Source organism: Pimephales promelas, chromosome 15 (genome assembly GCF_988280905.1).
Source record: "Pimephales promelas chromosome 15, fPimPro1.hap1.1, whole genome shotgun sequence".
NCBI classification, from domain to species: Eukaryota; Metazoa; Chordata; class Actinopteri; order Cypriniformes; family Leuciscidae; genus Pimephales; species Pimephales promelas.
The window spans coordinates 4,548,531-4,566,855 of record NC_142783.1 but is presented as its reverse complement, the minus strand read 5'-3'; the positions used below and the strand labels follow the sequence as shown (position 1 = coordinate 4,566,855).

Genomic DNA, 18,325 nt, shown 5'->3' with positions numbered 1-18,325 from the left:
CTCGTAAGAGAACTTTAATGGTATCTCATTTATATTAAAATAATAGAGATTAGTGGAGACTGTAACTGCACAGTAGCTGTGATAGTCGTCCTGTAGAGAGTCACTGTCTGGAGCAAAGATAAGGTGCTTGTTTGAGGACACTGGTTGTAAAATTCAAGGAAAAACTATCTGTCAGAGTAAAGTCTGGTATATTAGAGGTCACATTTTCTAACACCCCTGTCATTTTCTTTTACAGATCCTTTTGCAATCAATTCTTGTACAAATGCGATGACCACACTGATTGGATCAAACTCATACTTCACCTTCCTGGAGGAGGGATTCTGTGCACGGGATATCGTGGAACAGAAGATCAACGAGTTGTCCTTATCGGTGAGCTAAAGGACAACTCCGGCCCAAAATGAACCTTTGGTCTAATAACACATTCGCGCATAAAGGTAGTAGCCATCTTTGAAAAACAATCTCGACCATTCGACCCACGAATGCTGTGCCAGGTCTGAACTGTCACTCGTAATCTCAAATGGTCCGTTTAGGAAGAAAGCACTGAGAGCATAAGAGAAGCACTGAACATGACAGAGAAAATAATAAAATAATAAATAAATAAAAATAATTAAAAAGAGAGACTGCTTCCACGAGATACACACTAAAGAGATGGCGGATTATTTGGCATCTCTTCAATAATGAACCGCTTTGATGGACGTTCTTATCTTTTCGAGCCGGAATATACTGACACAAGGTTGTAAGGAGTGGGACCTGTCAAGACACATTTTGTACAGTCTGAAGATTTCCCTGCTTAGATAAACAAGGCTGTACTTGCAACTTTTTTCTATGTCCTGAAAATAAATTGGAGGCGTATTTACTCCACTTACTCCATAGTGGAGTAAATAAACACTAGACAAGTTTTTTTTTTTAAATTATTGTTGTGTTGTGCAAATATTTCTGATATATAGAGCAACTCTTGTGTGATTTTAGTTTGCATCACATTCGCCAGCTTTAGGTCTTGCTCATTGATTTGCATGAATGACCGAAAAGGCTCATGACAGTGCATTCTTAAACAAATATAATTCATGCATTTCCATGCAATTAGATTTCACAAACGTAATTCCGATCGAACAGCTCACTTGTCACAGCGTTCGTGGTTCGACTGGTCGACTCTTTCCAAAGATGGCTCCTGCCTGTATACACGAAGTGGAGCGTCTTTTTTAAAATATCTTCTTATTAAACTGTCTGTACACTTAAAAAGTTCTTAATGCTTCGGTTTGCATGTAGGGAGATTAAAACTCTTTACATTCGATTATCTTGATAACAAATCTCACAGAACGGTCGACTATACCAATGTGTTGTTAGGCCAAAGGTTCATTTTGCGCTGGAGTTGTCAAGTCAAGTCAAATATATTAGCGCTTTTCACAATACAGATTGTATCAAAGCTGCTTTACAGTATCAATCAAGACAACTTCACAGTGTTTGTTTATTCATGAAAAAAAAAGACAATCAAGTTTGTGTCGTGAGTTTTCAGGAACGAACCCAATCGCAGACAGTTTGCTGACACACACCAGGTTTATTGAACAAAAAGGGAAAATAAAACCCCACGAGGGGGGAAAACAGCACAGGCAAAGCAAAAGACTAACAATACTAGACTAAGACTAAGACACAAACTTCACAGGAACAAAATAACTATTACAAGAAAACTTCTTAGTTTAGACAGATCTCAAGACAAGGTACTCACAATATACCGTGTGGATACACACACAATCAATCACAATGAACCAGCACAGGACAGCAAACACAAGGGAATAATATAGACGAATCCGGCGAAACTACCGGAAGTAAGCGGGCGCCATTACTGAGCTGTTGCTGGGTAGCGTTGCGCCATTGCCTCCTATTGTTTTAGTTGCAACTTGCGTCCACTGGAATAAACAGCCCGCGATTTACGACTGTCACTAACGTTACAACGTTATCCCTTGTATAATGTCGAGTGGGTAAACAGTTTCCGTTATAAATTGTTTCAATGGTGGCAGTAAAATTTCAATTTTGAAGAGAAAACATTGTGAATACCCCGGGTCGACTGCCCCTGTCTGGTGCCGTACGGTTTACAGATTTCCTGGGCGAGTACAAGACGTGGACATTCGCGTATAATAACAATTATTTAATGACATAAGTAAAAAAAATATAATAAATATGTCATATAGTGATCAGCAAAATCTCCTCTCTTGCTATTTTTTCTATTCAATTAACATGCTATGGTCATTAAATGGCTTTCCTGAGCTAAATGTAACGTTATGTGACAATTGTTTTCCTGCTGTTAAATTGACCTCTTTCCATGGTTTAAAAACACTAATTGGTCGATATTATGTATACTTTCTAGCTGTAACGTTACCTTACCCTTGCCTGTTGCAATATGAAAATGAGATAAATAATGGACACAAATGAAAAACATGAATTTGTTTATTTGATTTCATTCATTTATTTATTTATTGTTGCCAAATGGACAGATCTTTTTATAGTTTCCTCGTTAGCAAACGTTAGCCTAGCTAGCTTGCCAAGCTATTTTCATAAATAACGTTAATCTGTAAGATCGTTTGTACCTTCATCTGTGACTGGAGGCCACTGCAGTCACAGATCAAACCAACAAGTGGGCGGGGTAAGCGAACGAGACAACACAAGCACACAGCCCAAAAACAAGGCCATGTGCCTGCACACAAAACATGGGTCTGTCATGATCCTGCCTCAGGACTAGAGAAAGGAAATGACAAGAGGGCAGAATCATGACAGTTTCGTAGAGCTGATCAATGGTATGATGGGCCATTTAATTTGAAAATCCCCAACTGAGCAAGCCAAAGGCAACAGTGGCAAGGAACTGAAAAACTCCATCAAGTGACCCAAAATGGAGAAAAAAAAAACTTGGGAGAACCCAGGTTCAGTCGGGGGCCAGTTCTCCTCTGGCGTTTATGAACCAGAGGCCAAATTTACAGTAACTGTAAGATAAAACATTTATATGAATGCCAGGCTAAATAAATGCGTCTTTAGTCTAGTTTTAAACTGGGAAAGCTAGTCTGAGCAACGATCAATATCAAGAAGGGTATTCCAGAGCTTCGGAGCTAAATGTGAAAATGCTCTCCCTCCTTTGGTGGATCTGGATATCCTAGGAATGACCAGACGCCTCAAATTTAGTGATCTTAAAGAGCGTGATGGATTGTAGGGCGATAGAAGATCTGTTAAATAGACTGGAGCTAAACCATTTAGAGCTTTATAAGTCAAAAGCAATACCTTGTAATTAATACGGAACTTTATAGGTAACCAATGAAGTGATGATAGAATCGGTGTTATATGATCATATTTTCTTGATCTAGTAAGAACTCTAGCGGCTGCATTTTGGACTAACTGTAGCTTGTTTATTGAGGATGCAGGACAACCGGCTAATAAAGCATTACAGTAATCTAGTCTCGAGGTCATGAATGCATGAACTTTTCTGCATCAGAGACAGATGGCATGTTACGTAGCTTAGCAATGTTTCTAGGTGGAAAAAGGCTGTTTTTGTAACAAATGAAATATGCTTTTCAAAAGACAGGTTGCAGTCTAATATAACACCCAGGTCTTTTACTGTAGCGGATAAAGTAACAGGGCATCCTAATATTAAAGTCGTAATGTTAAAGTCGTGCTGCGAAAGGTTTTGTGGACGGTTTTTAGAACCGATAAGTATTACCTCTGTCTTGTCTGGATTTAATAAAAGAAAATTACGCGTCATCCAATCTTTTATATCTTGAACACAATCTGTCAATTTGAATAATTTAGCGTATTCATCTGGCCGTGATGAAATATATATTTGAGTGTCATCAGCATAACAATGGAAACTAATTCCATGTTTTCCTTATAATATTACCTAGTGTCAGCATATATATTGAGAATAAAGGGGACTAACACAGATCCCTGCGGCACTCCATAGTTTGCCGAAGTGATTTTTTGATCTATTGATTTTTCTCCATTTAAGTAGACGAAATGGTAGCGGTCAGATAAGTATGACCTGAACCAGCTTAATGCTTGTCCTTTAAACCTTCCTTTTATATCTGAATTCCTACTTGTCAAGGATTGAGGCAAGGATTGGTGTTTTCTGCAATTTTGAGATTTGGGGCTATTTGACATTCCTTCATTTTTTTTTCCATGAATGTTGTCGTTCCACTTGTCTGAATATATGTAAAGATTTTTTCGGAGTACGTTTTTTTCCCCCCATATATCTTTTGCCTGATTTTATGCAAACATTTACATTTATTTATTGTACAAACCCGATTCCAAAAAAGTTGGACACTGTACAAATTGTGAGTAAAAAAAGAATGGAATAATTTAGAAATCTCATAAACTTATATTTTATTCACAATAGAATATAAATGACATATCAAATGTTGAAAGTGAGACATTTTGAATTGCCATGCCAAATATTGGCTCCTTTTGGATTTCATGAGAGCTACAAATTCCAAAAAAGTTGGGACAGGTAGCAATAAGAGGCCAGAAAAGTTAAATGTACATATAAGGAACAGCTGGAGGACCAATTTGCAACTTATTAGGTCAATTGGCAACATGATTGGGTATAAAAAGAGCCTCTCAGAGTGGCAGTGTCTCTCAGAAGTCAAGATGGGCAGAGGATCACCAATTCCCCCAATGCTGAGGCAAAAAATAGTGGAGCAATATCAGAAAGGAGTTTCTCAGAGAAAAATTGCAAAGAGTTTGAAGTTATCATCATCAACAGTGCATAATATCATCCAAATATTCAGACAATCTGGAACAATCTCTGTGCATAAGGGTCAAGGCCGGAAAACCATACTGAATGCCCGTGATCTTCGGGCCCTTAGACGGCACTGCATCACACACAGGAATGCTACTGTAATGGAAATCGCAACATGGGCTCAAGAATACTTCCAGAAAACATTATCAGTGAACACAATCCACCGTGCCATTCACCGTTGCCGGCTAAAGCTCTATAGGTCAAAAAAGAAGCCATATCTAAACAGAAGCGCAGGCGTTTTCTCTGGGCCAAGGCTCATTTAAAGTGGACTCTAGCAAAGTGGAAAACTGTTCTGTGGTCAGACGAATCAAAATTTGAAGTTCTTTTTGGAAAACTGGGACGCCATGTCATCTGGACTAAAGAGGACAAGGACAACCCAAGTTGTTATCAGCGCTCAGTTCAGAAGCCTGCATCTCTGATGGTATGGGGTTGCATGAGTGCGTGTGGCATGGGCAGCTTACACATCTGGAAAGGCACCATCAATGCTGAAAGGTATATCCAAGTTCTAGAACAACATATGCTCCCATCCAGACGTCGTCTCTTTCAGGGAAGACCTTGTATTTTCCAACAAGACAATGCCAAACCACATACTGCATCAATTACAACATCATGGCTGCGTAGAAGAAGGATCCGGGTACTGAAATGGCCAGCCTGCAGTCCAGATCTTTCACCCATAGAAAACATTTGGCGCATCATAAAGAGGAAGATGCAACAAAGAAGACCTAAGACAGTTGAGCAGCTAGAAGCCTTTATTAGACAAGAATGGGACAACATTCCTATTCCTAAACTTGAGCAACTTGTCTCCTCAGTCCCCAGACGTTTGCAGACTGTTATTAAAAGAAGAGGGGATGCCACACAGTGGTAAAAATGGCCTTGTCCCAACTTTTTTGAGATGTGTTGATGCCATGAAATTTAAAATCAACTTATTTTTCCCTTAAAATTATGCATTTTCTCAGTTTAAACATTTGATATGTCATCTATGTTGTATTCTAAATATAATATTGAAATTTGAAACTTCCACATCATTGCATTCTGTTTTTATTCACAATTTGTGCAGTGTCCCAACTTTTATGGAATTCGGTTTGTAAATGTAATAACATTTATTTAAAAAATTACACTTTTTTTGATGACAGTGTTGTCTGCTTAATGGAGTGATGAGAACTTTAATATGTTAACAAAATTTAACAAGAATTTTGAATCTGGCTTTATTAATTAGATTAAGTTTTTAATTAGATAATGCTCATTTGTGTATTTTAACATAAAAATTCAGAAAACTTGATTATTGGTAACAATTGGTAATTGAGAGAATGTTTGCAATCCTTAATATAATCAGTCAGCTGGGTAGTATGATGTTTTTTTTTTGTTTTGTTTTTTTTACCCTATTCACCTGTGGAGTCTTGCTTTAAAGGAGTACTTGTCTTAAAAAAACTTTTGCTGATAATTTACTCATCACCATGTCATCCAAGGTGTCCATGTCTTTCCTTAGTCGAAAAGAAATTAAGGTTTTTGATAAAAAAATATTCCAGGATTTTCTCCATATAATGGACTTCATTGGGAACCAAATGGTTCAATGTCCAAATGAGAGTTTCATTGCAGCTTCAAAGGGCTTTAAACAACACCAGACGATGAATAAGGGTCTTATCTAGGAACCTTTGAGTCATGACTCGAAAAAAGATTTGTTCATTTTGATTAACGATTTTGAACAGGAGAGTCATGAACGCTCATCCAGAGCAAGGCGAGCATTTGTGCTTATAAAATGTATGTTTTGCTTGATAAGATGGTGTCATTTAAAGCCCTTTGAAGCTGCACTGAACTCATTTGGACCTTGAACCGTTTGGTTCCCAATGAAGTCCATTATATGGAGAAAAACTTTAATTTCTTTTTGACTGAAGAAAAAAAGACATGGACATCTTGGATGACATGGGGGTGAGTAAATTATCAGCAAAAGTTTTTTTTTTTTTTTTTTAAAGTGAACTACCCCTTTAATTGCTGTAAAAAATGTTTATATACAAATATGCCTCCTTTTTTATGTACAAGATTGTGATTATATGTGACACGGTCACGTTTTCATGAGATTCATGCTCTATAATTCATCTTGATATACTTCTGTTTGTTCCTGCATATACAGTCAAGAGTTCTGATCACATCTCTTTTCTTCCTTTAGGATGACAAAGATGCCTTCTACGTGGCTGACCTAGGTGACGTCCTGAAGAAGCACCTCCGTTGGTTGCGTGTTTTACCTCGAATCACTCCATTCTACGCAGTGAAGTGCAACGACAGCAGAGCTGTTGTCTCGACACTGGCGTACCTGGGAGCGGGATTCGACTGTGCGAGCAAGGTATGGAAGATTCTTCATTCAAGTCCCTTAAATCGCAATTGTGACTTCTCCACGTGTCTCAATAACCTCAGCAGCAAACACGAAGTATGTTTAGCAGCTTTAATCCTGTATTGACCTGACTTTTAATCCTCTGCCAGACGGAGATCCAGCTCGTGCAGTCTGTGGGTGTGGACTCCAGCAGAATCATCTACGCTAACCCCTGCAAGCAGGTGTCTCAGATCAAATCCGCCTCCGATCACGGCGTGCAGATGATGACGTTTGACAGCGATGTGGAGCTCATGAAGGTCTCACGATACCATGATAGTGCCAAGTGAGTAACGTTGCTAGAAAACCATTTCTCACTTTAAAGGTGCCCTCTGGGATAAAAAAATCAAATCATACACCATATTCCATACCAGATGGGGTCAGTATACCTCCAGAAAAATACCTCCGCGGCCGCGTGCACTTATGTCTTCAAACAACACGGGCGAGCGGGTCTCCCTCGCGCATATTAATCAGTAAAACTAATAGTAAAAGGTTGGAAGACCGCAGTTTCACGTGGATCATTTGGAGATTTTCAGAGATTAGAGACTAAATGAACAACATCTCAATACTAAATTATAAAGGCCGTCTCATAGACAAGCCGGTGCATTTCGACGATATGGGAAAATTAAAGCCCAGGCATTTTTAGTTTATGGTATTCGTTTTGTTCATGTTACATTTTTATCATTAGTTTGAATTAATTTGACAGACAGTGTTCCCTGATGTGGACCAAGCTAGCGTCTTTCAGAGCTGCCAACTCTCACAAATTCACCGTGAGACACACAACTTTTCACACACTCTCACACCACATCCATTTTGTCATGCACAGAAAAGGACACAGAGACCGATCTCAGCTCTCAGATTCTGTTAATTTTATTACGCAATTCAAAAATAAATGCAATTTTGGCGCTTGTAAATGTTAGACGACAGATCCCTAGCGCACGTGAACCGATCATCTCTACTAGCTAATGGTAAAAGAACACGAACACTGTTGAAAGATACAGTATGTTACAACTTACCAAAATGTATTCCTCATGCATAATATCAAACCAATCATTTATTGAACTCATATCCCTGAACTGAAATTTAGTAGCGGGCTGTATTTCCACACGACATCACGACATGACATCAGGTTCAAGTACACACAAGCCGGCGCGAGCGCGACTTACTCGTGTTACTGCAGTTTGGCTGGTGGTAACGTTGCCCGCCCGCATACCGCCTCCCATGGCCGAAACTGGTATTACGACACCTGCCGGGCCGGGGCTAATAATTTAGCATGCTACTTTAGGTTAATATCTCGGCAGCACTATAACTTGCCAGTTTTTTAATGACATCATTGCACTTATTTCTTCTCATTCTTTTGATGTGTGTAGCTCATTTTTTGGATATTTTTACCTCAATTATTCCATATGGCACCTTTAAGTACACAAAGTAATAGTGGTCAACAAATATTATATATATATATATAAATATATATATATATATATATATTTAGAAGGATTTGAGTGTCTGCATCTGATTTTAATTAGATGAATGAACCCCTCTGGGTGCCTGTCAGAGCACAGTTCAATATAAGGATGAGGAGACAGTAGGTTTAGAGGAGATATATTAACACAAGATCAGTCCACAGAGGTACAGGTGTGTTATAGGTGTTACAAGCAGTAGAGGAATTAGTCTGGAAAACAAAAAAATACCATAAAAGGAAAGTGAATAACAAGGATAAACTGGGCATATACAATATTACACATCCATTGGTGCATAAAGGCAGCCAAAGCAGACTAAATCCTCATCAGTAACATTTTTCCATAGAATACAATTCAATAAAGGAAAATAAGGCATGATGTTGTGAATTATAGACCATAAGCAACCATTTAAGATGATAAACATAGTTTACATCTCAAGTTTACATCTCTCATCTAACAGCTCAGAATCTTAAATTATTATTACAAAGGAATGATAAAGAAGCATAATCACATACAACCGCATTACTGAGCTAAGAGAAACAGCTGAGGGCATGTCTGGACATGCGTCCGTGAGGCAGTAATAAATAACTAAACATTTTGATCTCTATCCACAAGTTTCCTACGCCCCATGAGGCCTTCCGGTTTGAAGTAAACAATGCGCTACTTGACATGCTTGACACTCGTTCATTCAACAGTTGACAGTCATTCAAGTTATAGCGATCCAAACTAGCTAACGATGTGGGAACACAACCTCAACGAAATTCAAAAGGGTGAAATAACAGTACCTTTACCTCCGCAGTAGTTGATTGGCAGTATTATAATAACATTATTAATAATCAATACTCATCAAGGCATGGTGACAGACAGTTGTGCGAGCTGACAAACAATTAAAATAAAAAATACACACTTAGTCATTGTGCTTTGGAGTTTATTCAAAATTATAAATGAATGTGCTACTTGAATACATAAACTGGCACATTTGGTATTCTGTCATCACAGGCTTTGATCCTGAGTTTAGGTGTAACATCAGTAGTGAACAGCCAATCACATGCTGAGAGAGTTTATAGAATATTAAGATTTTAAACAAATGTACACAGGATGATTCGTTGTCTTTTGGGAGGTTGATGGAAACTTCAGTCGTTGGCAGGATCACTGTGATTTCGTTTTCAGCTTATGTTCAAAACAATCCCGTTTAAGCCACTGAATTAGTTTAGTCCGGTTATACATACAACCGCAAACAGCACATGTTGTCCCTGAGCTCCGTAATGACATCTCTCACAAAGATTTGCGTCTTTAAATAGTAAAATAATTCTCAGAAAAACAGCTAGCCTCTTCGCTAACTAACACACAAAATACCATTGGAATGCTACTTCCGCCGCGTCACCGGAAGTTTCACCCACTTTATTTTTTACATGAGCGCCCCTCGGAAACTTGTGGATAAACAATACAAACTAAACTGAAACATAAGGCAAACATGCTTACTTGTACGTCAATGACTAACACCTCAATGAAACGTAAGCAGCAAACATCACAGGTAACAATGTCCCCTCAGCGATCGACGCAACATAACCGGTCAGCAGGCAGCAACCGTAGTTTCGAACTTCCGCTTTTGTCAGAAGTCGTCGGCGTATCAGTTTCCGGTCTACGACTGGTCATCCGCATCCACTAATAAACAAACGAGATGAGTGCTGCTGTTGTACGAAAAAAAGAGTTCTTAAACACATCTAAGTTTCTAATAACTGCAGTGGATCTAACGTCCGTTTCACACCCGTTTGCAGTGTGTGTTGCGGTGCAGGAGCGTGCTTGCGTTCACATATTATGGTGTGTTTTACACAGTGAATAACTGATCCGCGGCTGTACAACAAACACATACTTAATATTTTTATTTAAAGTCCAGAAGTTATACTGCAACTTATTTTTTAAAAACAAAAAGTTGTGTCAGCATTGCAATTCTTTGTATGCACGTTTAAACACAATCAAAACAATGTAAGTTAGGGCTATTACTCCATGCATTACAAGTTGCTCAGTCAAATATTTCCTATATTAAAATCGCAAATAATTTAAATTAAAACTTGAAATTGACAAAAGCAGCCGACTTGCCTTATCTTTTGCATTTTAATTTTAAAACAATATCTTGCATGTCACAAAACTTATTTTTCCACCTCCACGATCGAGACGAGTTCATTCTGTCGCCTGGTTGAAGTAAATTGTAGTTTTCCTTGATTAAATGTGCATTTATGGTGAGATTACTTCATTTTATTTAATTAAACGCATTTATGGTGAAATCACTACATTTTCAGGTCAATCTTTATCATTTTGACCACCAGCGTTTGCAGCACAGCAGAAATAGATTCGGTGTGGAAACAATCGCTGTGCTGCTGTTATATGTACCACATCATTGAAAATGGGCTGTGTGCACGGCGGTATTTCCGGTGAAGCATTAGGGATGCTCGATAACTTCCGCCGATCGTAGAGTCCAATGCAGTACCGAGAATTTATATTGAATTTTATACTCCATGGTTATACTAAAGAAACGTTAGTCACAAAAACAGATAAAACAGACACCCCTTGTTGTGTTTATGCTTCTTTTTAAAATCATATTAAATAAATATAAAATTACATCTAAACGTATGTACGTTTCATTTCAAAGACTGGAGGACAGTAAATTTTGAAGACTCTGCCATAATCCCGTTTTCCTCTGTTCTCCTCCGCTTTAATCTCCACAACCGGAAATGGACGAGCATCCTTGCGTCAAATGCAGAATTTATGCGTGCATATAGCTCATTGAAAGCCCATACCTGTTTACATGGTGTGTTAGGAGACTGCTGTGCGGCACTTCGCTCTTCTTCAAGTCGCTAACAGCCATTTAGCTTCTACTGCTTCCTGATAAACACCAACCTTCGTGCGCAGTGGCTGCACAAAATAGACATTTTGATCGACGCGCAAAAAATAATAAAAATATTAAGTATGTGTTTGTTGTACAGCCGCGGATCAGTTGTGCAAACGCTTCATAATATGTGAAAGCACTAACAGCACGCTCCTGCACCGCAACACACACTGCAAACGGGTGTGAAACGGACGTTAGATCCACTGCAGTTATTAGAAACTTAGATGTGTTTAAGAACTCTTTTTTTCGTACAACAGCAGCACTCATCTCGTTTGTTTATTAGTGGATGCGGATGACCAGTCGTAGACCGGAAACTGATACGCCGACTTCTGACAAAGGCGGAAGTTCGAAACTACAGTTGTGCACATAGCCTATTTCACTCATGAGCGCTCAGTCCGAGAATGATTTCCGATGTCAGAATAAAAGTCCTCTCTTAAAGGAGCCTTTACAACAATATATATATATATATATATATATATATGTTAACTATTTTAGTAAATATTTAGAAAAATATTAAACTTGGGAATTTTTTTCATTTTTTTTACCTACTAAGTCTGTATTCAGGTGTTCTCAATCAAAATGAAAGTCCCACTCATGACACTTGATAATGTAAATAATAATAAAAAAACAATTTCATGACCATTAAACCCATTCTCTGTGTCTGCAGACTGGTTCTCCGTATCGCCACTGACGACTCCAAGGCCGTGTGCAGGTTAAGTGTGAAGTTTGGTGCCACGTTAAAGAGCAGCCGTCTGCTGCTGGAGAGGGCGAAGGAGCTTGGGCTGGATGTGATCGGAGTCAGTTTCCATGTGGGCAGCGGATGCACTGATCCGGAGTCATACAGGCAGGCCCTCTCAGATGCACGCTGTGTTTTTGACATGGGGGTGAGTGCCCTTTTACTGTAGAAAAAAAAAACGCCCTCATTTCTTTGATGGTGTATAATTAATGTGGAAAATGCATCGTCCACCAGGCGGAGCTGGGATATAACATGACCCTGATTGATATAGGCGGAGGCTTTCCAGGCTTAGATGACACCAAACCGAAATTTGAAGAGGTATACATATATATATATCAGTATATATATATATATATATATATATATTTTTTTTTTTTTTCAATCACCATCTTAACTTTGGGTGATCAAAGACGTTTAGATAAAGTTTTTTTTTTTGGTTTGCAGTTCGCTGCTGTGATTAACCCTGCACTGGATAAATATTTCCCTGCTGACTCCGGCGTGAGGATCATTTCTGAACCTGGTCGTTTTTACGTGGAGTCTGCATACACGCTGGCGGTCAACATCATTGCCAAAAAGGTCATCATGAAGGAGCAATCAGCCTCTGATGGTAAAAGCTAACATCCCAAACCATGTTTGTTTCTAATATGCCCTTAATATTCAGCAATATTATCGATTTAACTGCACTGACACTACTGGATAAGAACATTTAAACTGAATTGAGATGGGTTATGACTCTGCAGCATCGTCACTGTTATTAAACTGAATTTATCCAATATTGAACTGAGATGAATTATGACACTTGTCTTGTTTAGAGCTGCTTTTCACTGAATTGAACTTTTTTTGTAATTGTTGAACTTTGGAGTATTGACACTATTATTGGCCTGAATTGAATCCTCATTGGAGCGCCACATGAATAAATGTGATGACTGACTTGGTTTAATTTTTTCCCCCACTTCAGAAGAAGATGATATGACCAATGAACGAACCTTGATGTACTACGTCAATGATGGCGTTTATGGTTCTTTCAACTGTATTCTGACCAGCCATGAGCATGTCTTGCCCGTTCTGTACAAGGTGTGAAAATGTTAAGCCCATCAGATTATCCTTTTATTTAGTTCAATGATGGATTTTATCCTCTAGAAACTAACCCGTACTCTCTTGTAGAAACCCAAGCCTGATGAGCGCATGTACCCATGCAGTATTTGGGGACAAACCTGTGCTGGGCTGGACCGCATTGTGGAGCAGTGCAGCCTGCCGGACATGCAGGTGGGCGACTGGCTGCTGTTTGAGAACATGGGTGCCTACACAGTAGCCGCATCCTCCACCTTCAATGGCTTCCAGAAACCCGACATTCATTACATCATGTCCCGAACAGCCTGGTAAGTTGGGAAAGCCATTTTCATGATGTTAACTGTTCTTCAAGTTCTTTCGTTTGATGTAGACCAACGACCATTAAAATGCTCTGTAGTATCTAAAATAACACTGAAATTTAGTTTAAAATGACTCAAATAATATTTTTAAATATCTAAAAATAATACCAAACAAAAAATATGATTATTGGGAAACCCTTGTTTACAATAAGGTTCATTAAAGCTGCAGTCTATAGCTTTTTTGGGGTAAAAAATTATCCAAAATACATATTTGAGAAAATGCATAACCAGCCAGTGTTCAAAACTCTCTGCTTGCCGTAGCTCGATTCAAAGCGGTAAGCTTGTAACAATGTTTTTAATTCCAGTGGTACTCGTGGATTTCCGCAGGAGATTCGAGCATGTTTTTGCGTCATTACGTCACATCTGTACACATAAAGAAGCAGTCTTGGCTAGTAAAAGCTATATTGCGTGTGAGGATGATGGAGGTGGAGATTTATAGCCTTTTCTCACTGCACTTGAAATAATTAAACTTATCAATTTGATGGCGGATCCAGAAAGATTCAAACAACCATCACCAGTGACAACTAGAGATTCACCCGCTGTAAAATGCTGCGGACTGACTACAAAAAAGAGACTGCAACCGGTCCATGCGAAAACAAGGAAATACATTACATGTAGTCACGCAATGCTGCTGTTGTTAACATTAACAATTTGACAACAAAGTATAATTTGCACGGTTTTGCATGATATGATAACTTATAAGCTATTGTTTTAAATTATTTGTTTTAAAAGCTATTTGTTTATAAGATTTAATCAGCATGATTTACTGCAATGTCAGAACCAGAACAAAGGTCTTACAAGTTCAGATGATGACATTTTTCTGCAAAAATTCTTATGTTGGTCATACTTCCAAAACGAATAATCTTTGATTCTGAATGCCAGTATCTACACCAGCGGCGACTGACAGCCGCACACTCTCCTCAAACATTGTGTTCATCCGCGCTGTGCCGTGTCGAGGGTGTTGAAGTACAAGTTGATTATTCCGTGAATAACTGCAATTGCAGATTTTGAACAGAGATGGCGACAAAGAGAAAAAACGCCACACTACAGCTTTAACTAAGCTTTAACAGCTTTAACTATCTTAGTTTACATGACCTAAGAATCAACAATACTTCTACAGCATTTATTAATCTTAGCTGATATAATATATTAATTTAACCCTCAGGTGCTCTTCGGTCATTTCTGACCGAAAAATTTTCTGTTTTGAATTTTTAAAAATCACAGCTTCATCGGACTGTTACGAAACTTGGTGACTTTTATGGCATTGGGTATGTAAACACACACAAAAAAATTGAGGTCATGATCCGAGCAGGCTAAGTGGTCGTAAAAAAAAAGTCACACTTGTGCTCTTCGGTCAAAAATGACCGACCCATAGGAAATGAATGGGAAATTGACAACAACAACAACAACAAAAAAATAATAATAATTCTCTGAATTTTTGTATGTACAATCTACAAATTGGCCACAATTCTAAAAAAAAAAAAAAGTACACCACAGGAAAGGGGTGACACTCTACAACATCTAGAGTGCAAAACAGACACACCCACCAACACACGCACACACACACACACACACACACACACACACACACACACACACAGACACACACACACACACATACAAACACACTTTTTATACACTTATACACCAATACATTTTGATTACAAAAAGTATGTTTTGAATTTTTAAAAATCACAGCTTCATCGCAATGTTACGAAACTTCTTGACTTTTATAGCATTATGTATGTGAACTCACAAAAAAATTGAGGTCATGATCTGAGCATGCTAAGTGGTCTTAAAAAAATAGTCACACTTGTGGTCTTTGGTCAAAAATGACCCCCATAAGAAATGAATTGGAAATTGTAAAAAAAAAATGAAAAAAAATTGAATTTTTGCTTTTTGTCAATTTTTTTTAATAAGAAATAGTTTCAACTATATATTCAAATCCACCACCAACAACAAAAAAAAAAAATGTGTTCATAAACAGCTGGGGAATTCACATGCCTCTCCATAGAGAGCTGTATATGCCATCTAGTGGTTACACCATGATTCTACGCTTTTTCTCTATACTGTAACCAGATGGTGCTAATTTTCTTCAATTTTTTTTTCTGAAGGCCTAGACTCTACATTAAACTAAAATACTGCGTTAATATTTTTTTTGAAAAAAAAAAAAGAATATATATATATATATATATAGAAAAATATATATATTTTTCCATGGCAAAAATAAACCATAAATATTGCATAAATATTAATAAATTCAATTAAATTGTCTCAAAATACTAAATTAAAAAGAATAAATATTATAGAACAAAAATAAATTGCATTGGTTTTACTGGGATGGAGAAAGTTTCATTTTTAGGTGTCCGGTCACTTTAGTCCGGGAAGATAATAAGTGTGACTCCAAAACGAAGAGCACCTAAGGGTTAAACATTTACTAATATCTTAATAAAATCAAAGGTTGTATTTGTTAACATGAGTTAATGCACCATGAACTAACATAATGAACAGCTGGATTTTTAACAAAGATCAATAAATATTGTAACAAATGCATTGCTCATTGTTAGTTCATATTAACTAAGGTAAACTAATGCACCTTATTGTGGTGTTACAGATTATTGTACTAAAAGAATCGTTAATGGAAAAGGCTGTTTCTTTCATTGTAGGCAGTGCATGCAGCAGATCCGTGACCAGGGGATTCCACTTCCTGCTGAGAAGCAGAGCTCTGGAAACATGCCATCGCACTGCGGGCACGAGAGCACCCTGGACATGCCAGCCAAGCCAAGCCCTACTCGCGTGCTGTGACGCTCTCTGACCTCCACCGCTTGAGCCAGCTCTCATTCAGACATGCATTTTACACCACAACATTGTCTTGAGATCCAGTTCCAAATTTGTGCTTTCAAGTTACAACATTAATTTAATTAACTATTCTAAATTCAGCTCTTCTGTCTCTTGCTTGTAAAAGTTGCAGACCTGAAAAACGCACAATTTTGTCTGACAGTCCTGTTACTTAATTTAGTTTTTTTTCTACTTATATATATATATATATATATATATATATATATATATATACACTTGTAATTTGAGGCCAGATACTTGGGTGGAGAATACAAGGGAGGTTTAAATGTGTCTGATATTCTTTATTAGAGGAAGTTCTATTCCTGAACTGATTCCTCTTCTTACACATGCTACTTTCCATGGAGGAGCTGCTTTCCATGGAGACATGCACATATTTCCTCCTCAGTGACCATTTCTCTCTTTTTTTACTTGATTAATAACTTAAAGGGGGGGTTGACTGCGATTTAACTTTTTTGATTTTAAATATTGTGTAATGTTGCTGTTGGTGCATGACCACTATCTGTAAAGTTGCAGTGCTGAAAGTTCAGTGTAAGCAGAGATATCATCTTTTAAAAATCAGGAAGTTTAATGCCTACAAAAACGACTCGATTGGGACTACAGCTGGGTTTTGACGTCACTAACCCATACATTTGCATCAACCCTCGCTCCGTAATACGCAGAAAAGGGAATGTGCATATTTAAGCGGCTCGTCGAGTGTGTGGTCTTTTGTGTTCGAGCTTCCCATGCACGGACGCTGTTCTTTGTCAACAATGAATACACGTTATGTTTGTCAGCTGTCAGGTCTTCTGTGTTTGAGCTTCCCACGGACGCTGTACTTCGTCAACAATGGATACAATTTATGTTTGATTATGTTCCGGTAAGTGACGATCGTAATTTAGCTCTCTGTGCTGCGCATTTTACGGAAGACAGCTTCCAGAATCTCCATGAATTCAACACCGGATTCAACAAGAAACTGTTACTAAAACATGAAGCAGTTTCAACTTTAAAACCAGAGGCAGCAGTTGTTGGGCCACAACCTGTAAGTAGGCTAAGACTTCATCATTTTAAATGCAGTGGTGGAATGAAACGAAGTACAAATACTTTGTTACTTTACTTAAGTAAATTTTTCACGTATCTTTACTTTACTTAAGTAGAATAAATAGTGCATACTTTTTACTTTTACTTCGTTACATTTTGCAGCAATTATTATACTTTCTACTCCACTACATTTCTACAACTTCTGTTACATTTTCATTATATTTTCTGATCAGTTTTTCCCCTGCCAAAACGTAATCTGACCGTCCGTCTGTTCGTTGCACGTTTGTCTCACCAGTGACGTTTGGTCGCCATAGATACATCAACTAAATGCGCCTCGCACGCAGTGTGTTTATCGTGCAATTTATATGCGAAAATTTGTTTTTAGGTTCAGAATTACACCATAAATTAATCGCGTTTACTCCCAAACATAGTTATTAACATACAGTAAGGATAGGCATGGTTTATATTGGCTAATTGCAAGCTTGTTTCAGAAAAAGTGACAACATTTTTTTTCCATCATTATTTAACATCATTATAGGAGTATTAGGTTAAATGAGTTAGAATTAAATGTTTTATTAATCATTAGAAAATAGTCATTAAGAGAATCAATTGTCATGCAATACTTTTACTTTTAAAACTTAAAGTACATTTAAAATCAGATACTTTTTACTTTTTACTTAAGTATGGTTGTCATTGTGTTACTTCTACTTTTACTAGAGTAAATATTTATCTGGTTATTTGTACTTTTACTTAAGTACTGAGATTCAGTACTTCCTCCACCACTGTTTAAATGTATTTGC

At 37.7% G+C, this 18,325-nt stretch overlaps 1 protein-coding gene across 1 annotated transcript; it reads left to right on the top strand.

The window, feature by feature from the left end:
• The first annotated feature begins 252 nt into the window (after nt 1–252).
• On the top strand, nt 253–16,626 carry LOC120466891 (ornithine decarboxylase-like). Its single transcript, XM_039655572.2, has 9 exons — nt 253–369; nt 6,939–7,112; nt 7,250–7,422; nt 12,151–12,367; nt 12,454–12,537; nt 12,664–12,826; nt 13,178–13,293; nt 13,384–13,598; nt 16,316–16,626. The coding sequence occupies exons 1-9, from the start codon at nt 268–270 to the stop codon at nt 16,452–16,454; spliced, it is 1,383 nt and encodes a 460-aa protein (XP_039511506.2). The 5' UTR covers nt 253–267; the 3' UTR covers nt 16,455–16,626.
• Nucleotides 16,627–18,325: the final 1,699 nt, after the last annotated feature.